The sequence below is a fragment of the Strongylocentrotus purpuratus genome, unplaced genomic scaffold (assembly GCF_000002235.5).
Source record: "Strongylocentrotus purpuratus isolate Spur 01 unplaced genomic scaffold, Spur_5.0 spur5_scaffold_11, whole genome shotgun sequence".
In the NCBI taxonomy this organism is placed as follows: Eukaryota; Metazoa; Echinodermata; class Echinoidea; order Camarodonta; family Strongylocentrotidae; genus Strongylocentrotus; species Strongylocentrotus purpuratus.
The window spans coordinates 26,954,638-26,973,319 of NW_022145596.1; the positions used below are offsets into that span (position 1 = coordinate 26,954,638).

At 37.1% G+C, this 18,682-nt stretch overlaps 1 protein-coding gene across 5 annotated transcripts in view; it reads right to left on the bottom strand.

Moving 5' to 3' along the window:
- The window catches only part of LOC584717 (TBC1 domain family member 1), a 105,319-nt gene that overhangs the window by 12,815 nt on the left and 73,822 nt on the right, over positions 1–18,682 (bottom strand). For all 5 annotated transcript variants that reach the window (XM_030981048.1, XM_030981049.1, XM_030981050.1 and 2 more), the window contains 7 exons: positions 17,898–18,310; positions 16,909–17,060; positions 15,505–15,693; positions 13,677–13,838; positions 12,732–12,890; positions 5,130–5,281; positions 3,243–3,335 (listed from right to left, as the gene is read on the bottom strand). In XM_030981048.1, the coding sequence (XP_030836908.1) occupies positions 3,243–3,335; positions 5,130–5,281; positions 12,732–12,890; positions 13,677–13,838; positions 15,505–15,693; positions 16,909–17,060; positions 17,898–18,310 (1,320 nt within the window). The remainder of the gene's footprint in view (positions 1–3,242; positions 3,336–5,129; positions 5,282–12,731; positions 12,891–13,676; positions 13,839–15,504; positions 15,694–16,908; positions 17,061–17,897; positions 18,311–18,682) is intronic.

Below are 18,682 nucleotides of genomic sequence, written 5' to 3' on the forward strand. Positions count from 1 at the left end.
TCTTTCGTCAGAATTAACGCCTACTGGGCATGCGCAGAAGTCGTGACAAAGAGTTAAACACGACTTGCGCAGAACTTAAACAGTTGTTTAGTTAAACACCACTTAGACAGGACTTAAACAGTTGTTTAGTTAGACGAGACTTAGACACGACTTCAGAATACGAAATTTAGTTAGACAGGACTTAGACACGACCTCGCGTCTAAGTCCTGTCTAAGTCATGTCTAACTAAACAGTTGTTTAACTTTAGACGTGGCTAAGTTAGACACGACTTCAGAATACGGGCCATTGATGTTAAAAATGCAGAAGATTATATTTTTTCTCAAAATATTTCATCTCTCTCTGACGATGAAAATAAAATATGTGAAGGTTTATTAACACACAGGGAATGTAAACAAGCTGTATTCGCAATGAAGAAAAACAAAACTCCAGGCTCTGACGGAATAACCGCGGAATTCTATCAGGTGTTCTGGAATGAGATCTGTGATATTTTAGTTGCCGCTCTTAACGAGTGTTATGCTAATGAGAAAATGTCGGATACTCAAAGGAAAGGAATAATTACTTTGATATACAAGAAAGGGGATCACCGAGAGCTGAAGAATTGGAGACCGATCACATTGCTGAATAGTGATTATAAAATAATTGCAACAGTGCTTGCAAAACGTTTTCAAAAAGTAATTGGTAAAATTATTCATGAAAACCAGTCGGGTTACATAAGAGGTCGTCTGGCGGCTTGTAATGTAAGACTTACTAAAGATATCATTGAATACATGACAAGGAACGGTAAAAACGGTGCTCTTATGATGCTAGATTTTTCTAAAGTTTTTGATGTAATTGATGTAACTTTTATAAAAAAATGCCTGAGTAAATTTAATTTTGGACCTGTTTTCCAGAAGTGGGTAACAATTTTATACACAAATATTTCAAGTTCTGTAATTGTAAATGGTTGGTTATCTGAAACTTTTAGTGTTCTGAGAGGAATACGCCAAGGGTGTCCCCTCTCGGCCTTATTGTTTGTAATGGCCGCAGAATTAATGGCAAATAAAGTGAGAGAAAATAAGGAAATCAAAGGTCTAGATATTGATGATAAAGGTATTGATCTGAAATTGCTGCAATATGCAGATGACACCTTATTTTATGCATGTGATATAAATTCTTTTGAAAATATTTTAATCGAATTAGAGGTTTTTGGCATAGTTGCAGGACCGAAGTTAAATAGAGAAAAGACTGTCTTGATTTGGATTGGAACAGCCTGACAACGATGGTCGTTATCTTGTTTTGGCTTACATTGGACAGATGAGCCAGTAAAATACTTAGGACATTATATCGCACCTGATCTGCAGTGTGCTTTAAAGATAGATTGGGAAAATAAATTAGAAAAAATGCAAAAACTGTTAGACAACTGGAGAAAAAAGAAACCTGACTTTGTTTGGAAGACTGACTATTATCAAATCACTTGCAATTAGTCAAGTTATCCATTTAATGATTGTTGATACAATACCGTCTACTTTTTTGATAAAACTTAATAGCCTGATATTTAAATTTCTTTGGAAAAGTAAAATTGAAAAGGTAAAACGATGTATTGTTACTGAGGATTATTGTGAAGGAGGAATACGAATGATTGATGTTAAAAAGCAGATGTTTAGTTTTAGGCTGAAGTGGCTTGGGATGCTTTTAGATAATACAACAGGAAATTGGAAAGACATGTGTAAACATTGGTTTGACTGTTTGGGAGGGCTGCATCTACTGCTCAATTGCAATTATACTGATTATACTTTAAATCTCTTAAAACTTAGAAATGTCCCATATTTTTATATAGAAATATTACATGCATGGTACCTCATAAACAAATACACATCAGCTCGACGAAAATATTTTATGGTATAATCAAGATATTGTTTTTGAAAAGAAAATGTTATTTTATGAAGACTGGTATAAAAGTGGTATTATATACTTAAAGGATATCTTTAAAAATGGTACTTTTGTTTCAGTAAATGAATTATTTATCCGCCTTAAAACTAGGAGAAGTAAACAATTTTTGATTTTTGACTATACAAAGTTACAAAAATCAATTCCAAAAATTTGGATAAATGATAAGCATAGGGTACCTTTGGTTTTCAAAGACCATAACTTCTCTATCCCCCATTTTGTATTTGGAAAATCAGTTAAGCCTGTTAGTCTTGTGAGTAGTAAACAGTGGTATAATATGATTAGTTTTGAACAAATTAAAATAAATAAATGTTGTTTGTATTGGGAAGATGTCTTGCAGAAGGACTTTAAATGGTCCTCTGTTTTTAATAGGAATTTGATTGGGATAAAAGATTTTCGTCTACGTGAACTTAATTTCAAGCTTTTATATAATATGTTACCAGTTCGTAACAATCTGTTCAAGTGGGGTCTCTCATACGATGACCTTTGTTTAAAATGCAAAAAGACTGAAGATGTGCTTCATGCTTTCATTTCATGTAAGGCAAGTGAAACCTTCTTTGCATATTTAAAGGACTTATTTTCACGTGCTTTCAATCTTAGAATAGAGATAGATATTGTTTTATTACTCAAAATGAATTCGCAAACCGAAATCGATTTGATAATGACTACCGGTATTGCTTTTTGGTCGATTTATAAAATGATTATTTTTCGTAATAAGTATGGGTATGATAATAGAGATTTGAGTTTGATTTACTTATTTAAGAGAGAAATGACTAACAGAATAGAAATAAACGAACATTTGAAAGTACAAAATATGAAATTTCCTGCGAATTTGCTTAGTTATATTTGAATAAATAACTTGTGTATTATTGATGTTCCATTGATTTGCTGAATTGTAAGCAAAATTATGTTATTGTTTGAATATTGAATAAACACCTCTTAGAGGCAAAGAGAAAATTATAGGATGCAAACACTCAGATTGTTTGGGTATTGGTTGTTTACTCATCAATCAAGCATCAATGCCCTTTCAACCCATTAATCCTCTCAATATTACAAGCTCTCTACCAAATCCACTCCTGAAGCAGTACATAGCATACTAGTTGAATGGTTCAGACAGATGTAAAAACTTCTCAAAGACATGAGTAAAACTGGGGAATCCAAAGTGTATGTGGAATGGAATCAACCTGTTGCTATAAATGTGTATGACACATGACATTGAATGTTTGGTTTGGAGTATTTCAAGTATTTAGGGGTTAAAGACAGGGACTGAAGGAACACATTTCATCTTCTTGCTTAGTCCTTACGATTTCTCTTACCTGTAGAGCTGTCATGTCTGGTTTATACTGACTCCTAAAACCCCAGCTGAACATGAGGTATGTCAGCATCTTAAACGCAGCGGGCTCTTCCATCTACAAAGAAAGAAGTACAACAACAACATCATAAAAAATCATCAACAAGACAAGAGATATCAATTCCTGATTGCTCACAATCCATGATCACATAAAAATGGGTCAATATCATATTACTGACTTTACCACTTCCTTCAATTCTACTTGAATAATAATAATAATAATAATAATAATATTCTGTGTTTATATACCGAATTTGCCGGCGTAAAGGCCGCAGTATTTTTGGAAGAGAAAATATCAAAAAGTCTGGGTGCGGCCAATGCGCAACAACTAAAAATCCAGCGGTCAAAACAGCACATTCATTCGTACATTATAGGCAAATTCATACAAAAAATATATTAACAAACTTGACTTGAAAACACATCAGACAATTAGTCTGAACGACGTCAGCAGCAAATTTGAAGAAATTTTAATTTTAATTGTTGTACAACCAAAGAAATAAGAAGAAAACTGACCAGATATTCATACTAAAAATCGTACATGTAAAAATGTCCTTAGACATTCGACAGCTGATAAGTGACTCGCACAGGTGCGTAACCAAAATCGTACCTCGCACACACACTCTCGCCATTCCACGAATGGTCCATGGTGGGAAGCTAGTGGGCTGGGAGTTTGCCAACAAGATCAATGCACCTTCAGGGATTCACAGCGCACAATTTTACCGGGACTCGAAAGGTTCGCGGTGGGAAGGTAGCGGGCTCGCTTTTTTCCAAAACAACGCTAGATCGGCTGCTGGCAAAATGAACGTAACTACGATCGAGGACATTGTCAGTGTTCTTAACTTTTCAGGAAGATAATTCTGAATTCTAATTGAGACTGTATAATTCATTAAAGCGACAAACAAACCTCAGCAGATCTCTAATATCTATACAAAAGCTTGTTTATTTCTCCATTTGACGGTTAGGGGTAAGACCAGATAATATTATAAAAAAGATATATCCTTCCACCTTGCCATATCCAAGCTGTGGGCTGATAAGTGCCGACTCACCGCAAGAAGGCCATTCAGATTTCTGTATGCACGCGAAGTGCCCTCTAGTGCCCCATGAATGTGCTAATCTGCCTGCGATACACTACTAGCTTAAAAATCGATGAAGATTTGCTAAATTACGATCATTTTTTTAGGTAAACTTCCTGTAAATTTATAAGAATATTGATGATTTTGGTATCAGTTTGTAGGAAAAATAGTGTTCTAGGGAAATGTCAAAGTTGGGGGCTATGCGGAACTGCAGCCTTATCGCCGGCAAATACGGTAGCGGTAGCGGTTAATCTGTTTTGACTGCCAACATAAAATGTTATCATGTAAAATATAGCTGAGCAAACATTAAGTAATAGCATTTCTAACTTTGGCTATTTCAGAATTATTGTAGCCTGGGTTTCACAAATTGAGTTATTATTATCTTTAAACATTAACGTTTCATATTGCCACTCACACTCTAAAAGTTGCTGTTGGCTTTTCAAAAAAAAATCACATGCTCTAATTTGAAGACAAGATGAGAAGTAGACAGAGCATTCAAAAAAATGCAACACCAGCTCAAGAAATACTGTCTTGGGGCTCAAAAGAAAATATTATTTAAGTTATAGTAACAAACAGAAAATTTAGCTTGCATGCTTGCAAGCTGATTGGTTCAGATTCAAAAGAGTTTCATGCTACAAAAGTAATCACAACAAATCCACATTTTTACAATTTCTCAGAAGTTTATTGATGTGAAAATCACAAATGTTTCATGTCGCTAAAATTTCTGGTTCTACAGTAACTATCAAATATACTTCAATTTCCCCTGCCGTATAACTTACATGCATGAGAAGAATGCCAGCCACAAAGCTGAGACCTTGGCAGTAACCTACTTCCCCATCCAACAGAGAGTATGCCTTCAGAAGATTGAAGAGAGAGAGTTGACCGTGCCCAAGGGCATTAGAGAAATATGGATGGTTGGGGTAGGTTCGTCCTATAAAGTGAATAAAAAAGAATAGAATATTTGCAACAAAGATGCTTGTTTAATATTCAAAACTTAACTATATATAGAACAGAAGTTATTTGAGTCTAAAAATCTTCCAAGAAGACCTCGAGGAGATGGAGTTAACCATGCCCAAGGTCATCAGAGAAACAAGGGTGTGGTTGGGCTAGGTATATCCTATCAAGAAGACCTCGAGGAGATGGAGTTGACCATGCCCAAGGTCATCAGAGAAACAAGGGTGTGGTTGGGCTAGGTATATCCTATCAAGAAGACCCTGAGGAGATGGAGTTGACCATGCCCAAGGTCATCAGAGAAACAAGGGTGTGGTTGGGCTAGGTATATCCTATCGAGAAGACATTGAGGAGATGGAGTTGACCATGCCCAAGGTCATCAGAGAAACAAGGGTGTGGTTGGGCTAGGTATATCCTATCAAGAAGACCTCGAGGAGATGGAGTTGACCATGCCCAAGGTCATCAGAGAAAGAAGGGTGTGGTTGGGCTAGGTATATCCTATCAAGAAGACATTGAGGAGATGGAGTTGACCATGCCCAAGGTCATCAGAGAAACAAGGGTGTGGTTGGGCTAGGTATATCCTATCAAGAAGACCTCGAGGAGATGGAGTTGACCATGCCCAAGGTCATCAGAGAAACAAGGGTGTGGTTGGGCTAGGTATATCCTATCAAGAAGACCTCGAGGAGATGGAGTTGACCATGCCCAAGGTCATCAGAGAAAGAAGGGTGTGGTTGGGCTAGGTATATCCTATCAAGATAAACACATCAGAATGTTAACAACTATTAAAGATACAGGCTAGATATGCATTAGAGATATAGGCATGATTTACAGACATGTATGATTTTTTCAATAAAGAGGAACAGATTCATACATAAAGAACCAAGATGCATGCCTACTATTAAAGGGATAGTTGAGTTCTGTTGCAGAGGGCGCTACACAAAATATTTTTTTGTGAGATAACGAAAAAATGAGTGTCAAATTTGAAAGAACATACAATTTACATGACAAAATCATCTTTGTTTGATCAAAATCGGTTCAGAGACGGCTGAAAAATCCATAAATATATAACGATTTCTAATATTTGTGTACCACCACAAATATTTGATAATTTGAAGAAAAAACTGTTGAAAAAACAAAATAGCGCATTTTACGTTGTATTTCAGCCAATGCCAATGTTAACTATTTTGTTGGCTTTGTCGTGTTGGTTATATTACACACAACCAGCCGGCCCCATGTATTGTTATTATTAATTAATTAACGGTCACCGTATATTTTTGAAAGTCGAGCCAAATTAGTCTGATTTATATTGGATAAATTTCACACATTTTGGGGTCTAAAATTACCTTTGTAGTAATTTTAGGTCCTAAAAGGGCACTAGAAATGTCATAGATAAGAATAAGAGCAATAACCATGCACTTTGAAGGCATTTGCGGTCTGAAAAGAGAACTCAACTATCCCTTTAGGGAAGGCAACTTTATTATCACTCGCGTTCGTCCGGGTTCAGGACGATCGCGTCCCCTCCTTTGTTAGCAGAACGCGACTGTCCTTAACGCGTAAGGTATGGTGGATTAAAACCTTCTCCATTCATCGCGTACCCTCCTTTGTTTAGAGAACGCGAGCGTCCCAAACGCGTACCCAATGAAAGGGGCAAGAATGGGGGGATTATCTTACATAATATTACATAATTCTTGAGAGGAATAGGGTTTCTATTTGTCGCGCTAAGAGGGGCAAGAACTCGTTTAATCACCTTGCCAGTAAAATTCCTTCCTTCTAGCGATCGGAAGGCTTTCCCCATTTTAAATGAAATGTAAATTAAATGAAAATTGTGTGAATCGCAATCGATGCAGAGGTCCGTTGTTTGAGTTGAGAGAGAGAGGAAGAGAGAGGTAGAGGGACGTAGACATGCATGTTTTGTTCTTTGAAATATTTACTCTACGAGACTGTTATGTCTTTTTATATGTCATCTTTTGTCATCATTTTGGACGTTTGGTCTTATGAAAACTGATTTTGAATGAATGATACTACGCCGCGGCCGCCTTGTAGCGACCAGCAGCGCTAGAACAATTTCTAATTTGCATACCCTGTGCCGCCCATTGAGCTGGGAAGGGTAATAGACATTCTGACATTTCTATCGATCTTTTCGTGGGTGCAATGAAAAGGCACAAATGAAGTAGAAAGTTGGATTGATAACCGTATCTTGGAAATGTTGTAATCAACACCCAAGTTCAGACAGACCGCGATATTTAAGATTGTCAGCCTACGCCTTTGTTCTGAGAGCGCCGACTTGTGGCGGGAATGTCATAATAAATCTGTCATTATTTGTATGTCGTTGTTGCGACTGGACAATGGTGAGGAGAATTTTTGTTCCGATAACAAAAACAGATCCAACAATTCCCCTTTTTAATTCGGGAATACACCTTGAAACTCTCTCTCTCTCTCTCGATAGTAGTAAATCCATCTGTATCTCAAATCAACACTATTTCCTTTCTTATCTGTTATCTTTCTCTCCAGGCCCTCTCTATACGACCCTTTTTTTGTTAGCCCTCTCTCCCTCTCTCTCATCCAGTCACCTTTCTAATCTCTCTCTACCACTATCTCTCTTTCTTTAATCAACACTTTCTTTAGCTAGTGCGTCCCATGAGAAAACGAAACGGAGAATTATCGATGTTTTATGATAACTTAATCAAAATTATAATAAATAAAAGACACATATTTGTACAGGAATAACAAAGTTCCGTTTGTTTAAAGTAATGCTTGCATTTCCTTAATTTCCATAACTCTGTTGCTACGGCAGGCAGCCAGTGAAAACGAATTCGTTTAATCAAATTATGGAAGTGCAAGCATTACTTTAAACAAACAGAAATTTGTTATTCCTGGATCATTTTTCCTGATTGAGCCGAGGTTTAATTTATGAAAGGGCAGAAAGTGAACTTACCAAAGGATCATGTCTTCAAATTGTTTTTTAATCGCTCATTCGTGAAATATGCATTATATGAGTTGCATCAAATGAAAGAAGAGGATCTAAGCTTTACAAATATGTGTCATTTATTCATTATAACTATTGTCGATTGCTTATCTGAAATGAGGCGTCATGTCAATCAACACCAAAGTTCCAAAACATCGCGTATATTTAACATCGTTACGCGCCTTTGTTCTGAGAGCGGGAATGTCATAATAAATCTGTCATTCTTTGTTTCCCGTTGTGACTAGACTACGATAAAGAGCAATTAAAAAAAAGCGATTAAAATAAGAATTTCAACATCCATCATCTCTTGCATCCTCTTTCTTTCCCTCGTTCTCTCCAATTCCCCTCTCACTCGGTCTTTCTCTCTCCCACTCTCCAATGATCTATGACATTCTCTGTTTTGTTTAAGAATAAATATGCACACCCTCCCCAATTTCAATTCAATTCCGAGAAAAAAATATATGAAAAAATAAAGTTTGTATTTAATTGAAGAAAAGAAGAAGAAGAAAAAAAAAATTATTTAAAAGACTAGATGGAATTAAAAAATTAGAGGGGGCAGATAAAGTAGGTGAAGGAAAAAATATTGAATTTCAAGATAAAGAAATCGGGAGACGTATTAAAGAATGAATTCGCAGTCTTGAACACAATTTAAATTTTTAATTTCAATGAAATTCTGAAAAACGATATAATAACGTTATCATCATTAATCATTGAAAACAAAATCTAAGAGATGGAATTACAAAATTAGATGAAGTAAGTGATGAACAGGGGCGTACGCAGGATTTGTTCGCAGGGGGGGGGGGGTAAATTGCGCCGAAAATTTTGTACTGACAGGCAGGGGAGGGGGTAAGAGCACTTTTTTTTTTTGGTCCAGGAAATGATGTTTTTGGGGTCACCCATAAGCACACACACAAAATGAGGGGGGGGGGGGTTCCCCCCCTTCCCCCTCACTGCGTGCGCGCCTGGTGATGAAGATATAAATAAAGAAATAGAGTTTAAGAAGAAAGAAAGGATCGGGAGACGGAAAGATGGCAGCCGCAGGTAAAAAGGGCGACTAAATACGAAAATGCATTGTACAAAATAAAATTCAAGAAAAGGGAAAAGTAAAACCAACAGGAAGGCAAAGATAGACCCACAACTTCACTTCACTCATTCTGGAACATTTCATCACTATTTGTTATTTATTTGAGAAACCAACTACAACTACCAACTACGATCGAGTGAGCCATCACTCATCACGTGGCCTTGGTCGATGATCTAATCTTATCAAAATGCTAATGTCTCCCCTTTGTTCAGCTCCGATCCCTTCTTGGCGGCCTAGCCCTTTCATGTTTGCGCGCTCTCCATCGTACATTTCCCTCTCTTTCTCTATCTCTCTCTTGCGCTGTCTCTTTCGTGAAGTTATCTCCTCCTCCCCCCCCCCCCCCCTTTCCCCTGAAAAGATGAGCGTGGGAAAACCTCTCTCACGCTCTCTTCTCTGTCACATTCACTTGAGTTCATTCACTCGGCCCATAAATGGCTTTGTTTTTGTTTACATTAGCTCAGAGGCGGCTTCATAAGTCATGAATGAACTGACTAGTATGTCTGGTTACTAAGCAACTATGCAGTCAATCAAAATGTTCAAATTCATTTGTGGCTTCATGTTTTCATATCGGGCAATAAAAAAAGCTCAAAATTTTGATATTTAACAATCATATAGTGAGATCCTACTCAAACTCGTGAATTTCTCATTTTTAAAGAACAATTTCCAGCAAATTAAAAATATGAACTGGCCATGTTAATGACGCGGGCGTACAAACACGTCGACAGCTCTTCTTATTTTTGGTGTCTTGGAGTCGACGGGTGTATATGTCATTTTGAGGCAGAGAATTTGAGTACTGCAATTTTGTGAAAATAAGAAAATGCGATATTGTTTTTAATATAAGGAAAATAATTACAGCTTTAAATACATGACTTGGTCTAGCTCGACAAAAATCAAACAACTATGATCATATTCATTTTTTTTTCTTCGTAACATTGGATAACAAATTTCACAAATTCCAACATACTATAAATATTGATAATTGAGATTATTTAGTGCAAGGGTAAATATGACAATGACCCGGAACATAATAAAGGGATAACAATTAATCAAATTACTCTTAATACTTGTAAACGTTTTTTTTTTTTTTTTTTTTTTTTTAGGGGGGCGGGGTCAAATTTTCCGTAGTGTCGCGCCACGCCTTTTTAATTTCTTGGCGAGAGGCCTGATTATGCATAGAATAAAAAAAATCAACAAAAGGGAAAAGTAAAACAACAGGGAGGCAAAGTTACATCTACATCTTCACTTGTAGGTAGTACATGCAATGTAAATCCTAATTTTGATTTCTATATTTATTTTGTAAAAACACTGAATTTTCTGCTGTGATTTTACATAAAACTCAGACTTCACAGAGCTGCCAAGCAGAACGTTTTTAACGTATTTATACAGGTTTTTTTAAGTTTGGCTGTGCGAACGTGGCTACAGGTTGGCTGTGAGAACGAGCGTATGCATAGTTGTGCCAATGTTTCGTGTTGGCAATTCCTGTGGCGCGCACGCATGCACATTACACACAACACAGGGGATGTACACCACTCAAAGACGTGCGCATTACCCCAGGCTATGCATACACACATACATGCATCCGATCGTGATATCAAACCAGCATCCACAACACACGCAAATTACATATCAGTGCACTGCACTACACACAGCGTCACTCACTAGTACAAGGAAATCCCGATGTCACTTCCAAAAATCCACCACAAAAGCCAAATTTTGCTGTCAAAAGTGCGGAATCGGAGCCATATTTCCAAAGCATGCGGTGGCTTAGCCAAGTTTTAAAAACGGCTTCGCCAAAAAAAGCGCTTAAAATCAAGAAATCAGAGATTTTGTAACGATTTTTTTGGCTTATCGCAAGCGCCCTTCGAGGGCCTTCGAGTGTGCTGCGTCTTTACCAGCGCTGTCGGGCTCAGATCACGTGACCGCATTTTAGGGGGCTATCCACATGTTGTGATTTGCGCGAATTGCTGATCCACGCAATGCAGTACTGATTAATAGGTTGGGGAATACAGACACTACTAAATATGATTTATATATTTGCAGTGTCGCAGAAGCTTTTACTCATATGCAGCTGTATGTAGAAAGACTTGAGGCGTTGCTGGTTAGGTTTATTATTTTAGCGCGCGACACATTTTTGGGACAAATTATTATCAATCAACCCGGGGGATTGCAGCTCTAGCTCTGCTTTCAAGACTGAAAATTCATCTATGAAAATCTATTATATACCTCACTTAAGAAATCCAGCCATCTGATTGGTCGAATTGCATTCATAAACTTCAACTGTTCCTGTAAAATTCTCGGTAACCATGCATAAAACATTTCAATATTTTTAATAACCATGGTTATTAAAAACAGTTGGTCAGCCTCCATGGTTACCCCATAGGTTTACATGTTAAAAAATGGTTTGAGCGATGGAGGATGCCGTATGTGTGCGAAGGATTGGTCGGTAATTTCAATACAATTGAATCTCGATCGATCTTACCGACAATTTTATCTTGCATTGTTGACATGAAGACGAAAATAAACTTCCAAAAACAAAAAAACAACATCTGCCGATAGATCTTGATCTAAGTTCGTGCCAATATGCATTGCAAAAGTAAAAGAAGAGTCCGTATATGGAGCTTTTGCGAAGCATTCATCACAATTGGGCTATTCCCCTCGGCAAGCCTCGGGGAATAGCACAATTCTAACCTTCCCTTGAGCGTAATAAAACAACTATTTCTCTCAAAGCAGTCATTAATACTATACTATCGTATTCTAAACGCGAGCTAGACGGGTGCTACTATTGTCAGGGAACACCAGATTAACGCGTTCTAGACGGGTCAGCTATTGTCAGGGGACGCCAGATTAGAAAGGATTAGAGAGGGGCTGGATAGCGGTGAGGTTGATTGACAGCGGTCCTAGCGGACGGGATGGCTTCTTTTCTGGCTGCCTGCTCTATTGTCCAACAGACAACAATAGACGCAAGCAAGGGACGCCAAGGGACCGCCAGCGTACAATACGCGTCCGGGAACGGGGGATTAAGAGATAAGTAGGCGTCCCGAACCCGGACGAACGCGAGTGATAATAAAGTTGCCTTCCCTTAAAGACTTACTATTTTATGACCAAACTATTCAAAACTTATTAAACTCTAAGAGGGAGAATGAAGAGAGAGAGTAAAACATGCACGAGGTCATTGGAAATATATGGGTAGTATGGGTATAGATAGGTATCAAAAATAATAAGAAAGACCAAGATGCATGATAGATACAAAAGCGTAATATTTAATCAGATCAAATTGATAGAATATTGTACATTAGATTAAATTACAGATGCAAGATACAGGTCAACTACAAAGCTTCATGAAGTCAGAAAATCAACTGGGGGAAGGTTATAACTATTTACCCAAGTCAATAAGAATAGCATGCTGGTGTGTAGTGAGGTGTTTTATAAGCTCAGAGTAAGGCTCAGACTCCGGTATCTGAGATGCCCCTGGAACCATCCTTAAGAGATGCTGTTCAGATAACATCATCCAGATATCTCCTCTTCTCGTCTTTGGTACACCTATATTCATGAACAGAATTTGAAAAATAAACATGCATAATGTTATCTGGAATGGCTTTCAGAATACAAGAAATTCCTGTTGATTATATTTTTTTTTGCAAAATGCAATGCTTTTTTTGCAGTCCTTTTTCACAACCGATATAACTAAACTACCAGTTTATAACCATTGTAAATATTCAATTACTTTGGGCCAGAAACTTACATCAGACATTCTTTAATAAAACAAACATGAAATGTTCCCATCATATATAGGTAGAGTGAATAAACTTAACTACAGACGTTCTCATGAGAGTCTTATTAACACATTTCATTTGGCTAAAGCTGCTACTAATAACCCTATTGTCTATCTACAGTTTTCTTTATTAGCAAATGAGAGGAAGAGTTCGATCACATTTTGTACTCTGAATGACAAATAAACTGAAAAATAATACTGCACAATATGATACAACAAGGGAAGGGCAGCAGAAGCTAACATAACAACTGAGGTATAGAGCATTCGGTCCTAGTAGTGTCACAAAGCACCAACAGATCTTTACATGATTATATGTCGTAAACAAGACAACTGCCTTAATAAACTTTAATACCAGAAGCTTTCTCAAATTTTTCAATTGTCCAAAACTATGATAGTTTCATGCAGCAAAATAGTTCATTCATTCTGAATTTGGCAATTAGCAAAAGTTTCTTTCCGCAAAAAATGGCCATTCACAAAAGTTTCTGGGTCTACAGTAATTTTGTCTAAAAAAACCAATGACCTATCAAATAATAAAAAGGCATCTATGCTCTTACCCTCTTTGAATAATTTGTTGATCTCATCATAAGGTATGATGGTGTTAGCTCTGTTGGGTAAGGCAATTAGTTTATCCCATTGTTTAGTGACCTCTTTCAGACATGGTGTAATCTCCTCATAGTCCAACTTCATCTTCTTCTCATTCACTGCATCTTGACGAGCTGGTAATAAGATCATGAAAGAAAATATTTGATAATATGTGTGTGCGCAAGAGTAAATAGTAGTTGAAGGCTTGTTAAGAAATGATTATACAGTGTAAATTGCCCCCCCCCCAAAAAAAAAAGAAAAAAGAAAAAGAAGAAGAAGAAAGAAACAGGACACTGGAGACGCTCAATTGGTTTATGATGCAACTTGAAACCAAGTTCTTTCTGCACAATTAGTAAAAAAAAAAACTACCTGTGTTCAGTAATTTTCAAATGATGATGAAGAAAGAGCTCATTTATAAATGAAACGGGACAATGGGGGGGGGGGGGGGGGGGCAATAGGCAATATTGTGTGTGTGGGGGTGGGGGGAGGGGGGGATGCACATACCAGCCCCTACATGTATTTTGATTAATGTATTACAGTGATGTGCATTACTCATGTTATTTTTGTTAAAATTCTTATCTGAATGAGCTTGTAGAAATGGCCTTGTATTTCACACATCATCTAATAATAATCATCATTATAAAATGGGTTCAAGAATGTAGGCAGTCTAATTGGTCAAATGACACCACATAACTATGCGTCTCTCTTTACTACCATGCCTACCATGCAAAAGAAGTTCCCATCAAAAAGAGATAATACATGGCTGAGATGTGTATCTCTGATGCCTACATATTAAGGCACAATGAAACACACATAATTTCAAATGGCAAGGACATTGATGCGCACATAATTTTTTGGCTACGCTTATGTACTGTGATGTCATTCAAATGTTATGGTGGCACCCATGACTGTGTGACTCTTGGCAACTTGATCTGGTATTTTGCTTATTTTGACGACTTATATTGATATTGCTGATCCACTTTATAAATCAAATAATTCATAATTTGAAGCTTGTGCATTAGTGATATAAGACTGCACTTGGTTAATTCACAGTTAACTGGATCATGAACTCGACTTGCAAACATGAATTTTTTGTAATACTGTGCTCATAAATCTGTTCTTTCTCATCAATCCAAAAGGCAGAAGATAATAATAATAATAATAATAATATATTCATTTGTAAAGCGCAATAACTATATGGAATTATGGATATATTCTATTGTGCTGCAAGAGCTCGTAAATGCTGTGCCATACATACTATATGAACAAGTGAGTTTTCAGTCTCGATTTAAAGTTTTCTAGTGATGGGACTTTCCTTATTTCTAGGGGTAATTATTCCATAATCTAGGGGCAGCACAAAGAAAATACTGGTCTCTGAGGGGTAATTTGGTTAATATAGGGGGATTTGCAACATAAATGTGTCTTGTGTACTACGAAGGCTACGACCATGAGTTTGAGACTTGATTTTCAACAATTCAGTAACATAACTAGGAGCATGACCATTTAGGGCTTTGTAAACTATCATTAATATTTCTAATGTGATTCTCTGGGGAACTGGCAACCAGTGTAGTTCCTTTAGAAGTGGGGTTATTCGAAAGAACTATGGGAGGCTGCAAATTAGTCGTGCACATGTATTTTGGACCCGCTGCAACTTGGATATTAGGGTTAGGGTTAGGAAGATCCTATGTGAGCTGTAACTGCATCACAAAATTTAGCTCAGTACACGGCTTGTCTATTAATTTTGAATGACACGACAGAAGTAAATATTAGTGATTAAACCACTCTGAAACAAACTCTAACCTTGTATTTTCTTGTTTTCTTTCTCCATACGGTTGAGTATAATCTGTTCCCTGATGGCTCGCTGCCACAGCGCCTTGACTGCTAGTCTGGAGGAGAATCGCTTTATAACAGGGCTAGATTTGGACTCAATCTGAGCCTCATCTTCTTCCTCCTGCTCATCGAACACACTCTCGTTCTGGTCTGCAAACCCTGTACATGTTAATAGAAGAAAAAAAGAACCTTTTGAAGCATGCCCTCTATGTCTTGCACTCTTCTGCATTCTGTTCAAGAAATGCCATTATAGAGCAGCAATAATGATGTCATTCTGCTGATCATACTACCTTTTCACTTGATTTGGGTTTGTAATTTATTTGCATAGGTCGACAAACTTCATTTTTCAAATAGGAACAATAACATCACACTAAATCTCCAAGAAATCCTTTCTCATATAAATGAACAATATTTGTTACAAAAATATACAAGAGAGATATAAATGAAGATACATGTATTCTTGACATGGTGTAATGCCTGACATGGGCAGTGTCATTTTCCTGATTCTGTGACATACCAGGCAAACTTGTACATGTATCATGCAATAAGTTCTAGTTGGAAAGACATTTTAGTTCAATAACAAAACCTTTACTTTTCAATGAGGGAAAATCATAGCTGAGAAGGCAAAACTTGTATTTGGTGAAAAATATATTTTCAGGAGAACAATAATAACTTATTTATTTAAAAATACTAACATAAAGCAGTTGACGATTCTATCAAATTTATGCAACACCTTCACTCCAGAAGCGCAACAACTTATTTATACAATTTGCATTCTGACTATTATAGTACAAAAGATGATAGCAGGTGAATGAACTACTTCATCATCACACGCACGTGGGAAAGAAGCATCAATACATTTTTTAATACATTTAGTTGATAAACAACTTTGCAAAGTATGTCACGTTACAAGGAAATTGCAATGCCCGTGTCGTGCTGAGACACTGTACATTATGCTATGAATATCTTGCTTTATACCTCTCTCATACATTTTGGTGGGAAACTTGTAAATTAATGGGCACTTGGAATGTAATAGCCCTGTCAGAATAACTAAAGTTATTTCTTGGGGTAAGGTTTCCTATGGCCCAATTATTCTTGTCCTTCTTTGCATATTACTCTTCTATTACAGTTTCTACCCAATTTCTTGACAGATAATATTCATGTTCATTTTAGATAAATGAACACGACCTTTCACTTGAATAGTGTACCTAGTTGATTGCATATGACCTTTGCATAGTACCTTTAAGAAATCATGTCCTTTAAGGGTTAACCCATTTACTCTTTCTCAATACACACGTCTCAATGGATCGATGTGAAATAGAAATATAATATAGGGATACAGCAGACTGACCAATGTACCGTAGTCTGACTTACGAGGAGGTGCCTTGCTCTCGCTCATGGGGGTGACAACCCGGTTGAAGATTGCCTGTCGCCATGATGTACGGGTGCTGGAGGTCATGAGTGGGGTATGGGGGCTATGTCCCTGGGGGCTCAGGAGATGAGCTCGTCCACCTACACTCATGGCCCTACAATCAGAGATAAAAAGGAGAGAAATATTATAATAAACGAAAGTGTCTTCTTGGATTCAAGAACATAAACATTCAAAAGATCCTTTCAATTTATATTTTGTTGGATTCAGACAATTCTACTTCTTGATTTGACCAGAACAGAAACTGATTAAATTACAACATTATGAGTATTATAAAGACATGGACTGTGTACATAGACATTTTTAATCCAGATTAGTTAAATGGCCAGTCGCATCTCATAAAATTTCAAGTTTTTCTTTTTTTCTAGACAACCCTGTATACAATTTTCCCTTCATATTACAATAAGAATACCTTGATGGTGATTTTGCACATATTCCATAAGAATTCAAGTCATGATTTTTACATTCCCAGAGCGGAAAAGTGAAATCAATCTTTATCAAATCGCTTATTTGCATACAGCCTACATGATACATATCACTGTTTCATGAAATTACATGTATGCAAAACATTATAATTCTATGATTACTTATTTTTATGCCATTTTGATGAAACTTTTATTTGTTAAATTTTGCTCTATTTATTCAATTCAACTTGCAGATGGGCCAGACTTAACACTTTAAATCATTTTTCTCTGTCCACATGGTTCGAGATTTCACGCTGACATTAATGTATCTCACAAACATGTACATGTACATCATCCCAATTAGCTATATGTATAGTGTGATATGTCTTGGGATACTAAGAAACAGATTCTGAGATATCATACCATATATGGGTTGTGAACTGCAAAAAAACTCCTCATTATAAAATATCTGTGGTATGAAAATATCCATGTTCAAAAAGAGATCATCTGCAAATAACTCCATATCCTACCTGATCAGGGGTGGCTTCTGCCTAGGGGCTCTGAGGGCTTTAAACTGCTCCCCTTCAAATTGAAACGAAGACCTTGGCGAAGTGGGTGTGGTCGGGGTGAGGGGCGTGTCACCCAGTGTTCTACTCCTCTGCCTCATCGGTAGCATTGTGACTATGGAAGATGGTACAGTGTCAGCTGATTGCTGCTTGGTAGGGTGATGGGGGTGGTTGTGGTTGTGGTGCGAGGGGTGGGGTGGGGGTCTCCTACCCTCAGGAACGTCAGCGTTCTCACTGGAGGTAGTAGAGGAGGTAGTAGAGGAGGTGGTAGAGGAGGCAGTGGAAGTGGTTGAAGTGGTCGATGAAGGGCTGGTCAGGGGAGATATTGGGTTCACTTGAGGGGGTGGCGTAGGGCATGGGGACCCAGCCGGAGACTCCTACAGGGAATACAAGAGAAAAAGATAATTATCTTTCAGCAAATGCATTAAACACTAATCTGGTTAGATTATTCTTCTTTTCAACTGAAATGCATGTAGGCTCCAGTTTTCAACATTCTGCCAAATATTGTATCCAATTCTCCAAAGTGGCTTGCATTTTAAGAACATTTGAAAAATCAAAGCTCATATCCACTACACAGGTTAAATATACCCAAAATAATCTTATTTAAAATTAGAGCTGACATTTTTTTAAGAATATGCAGTATTTTAATGTTAGTTTTTTATCTGCAATTATAAGACGTTTATTATAATAACAATAATAATGATATTGATAATGATAATGATAATGGTGATAACGATAACAATAACGAT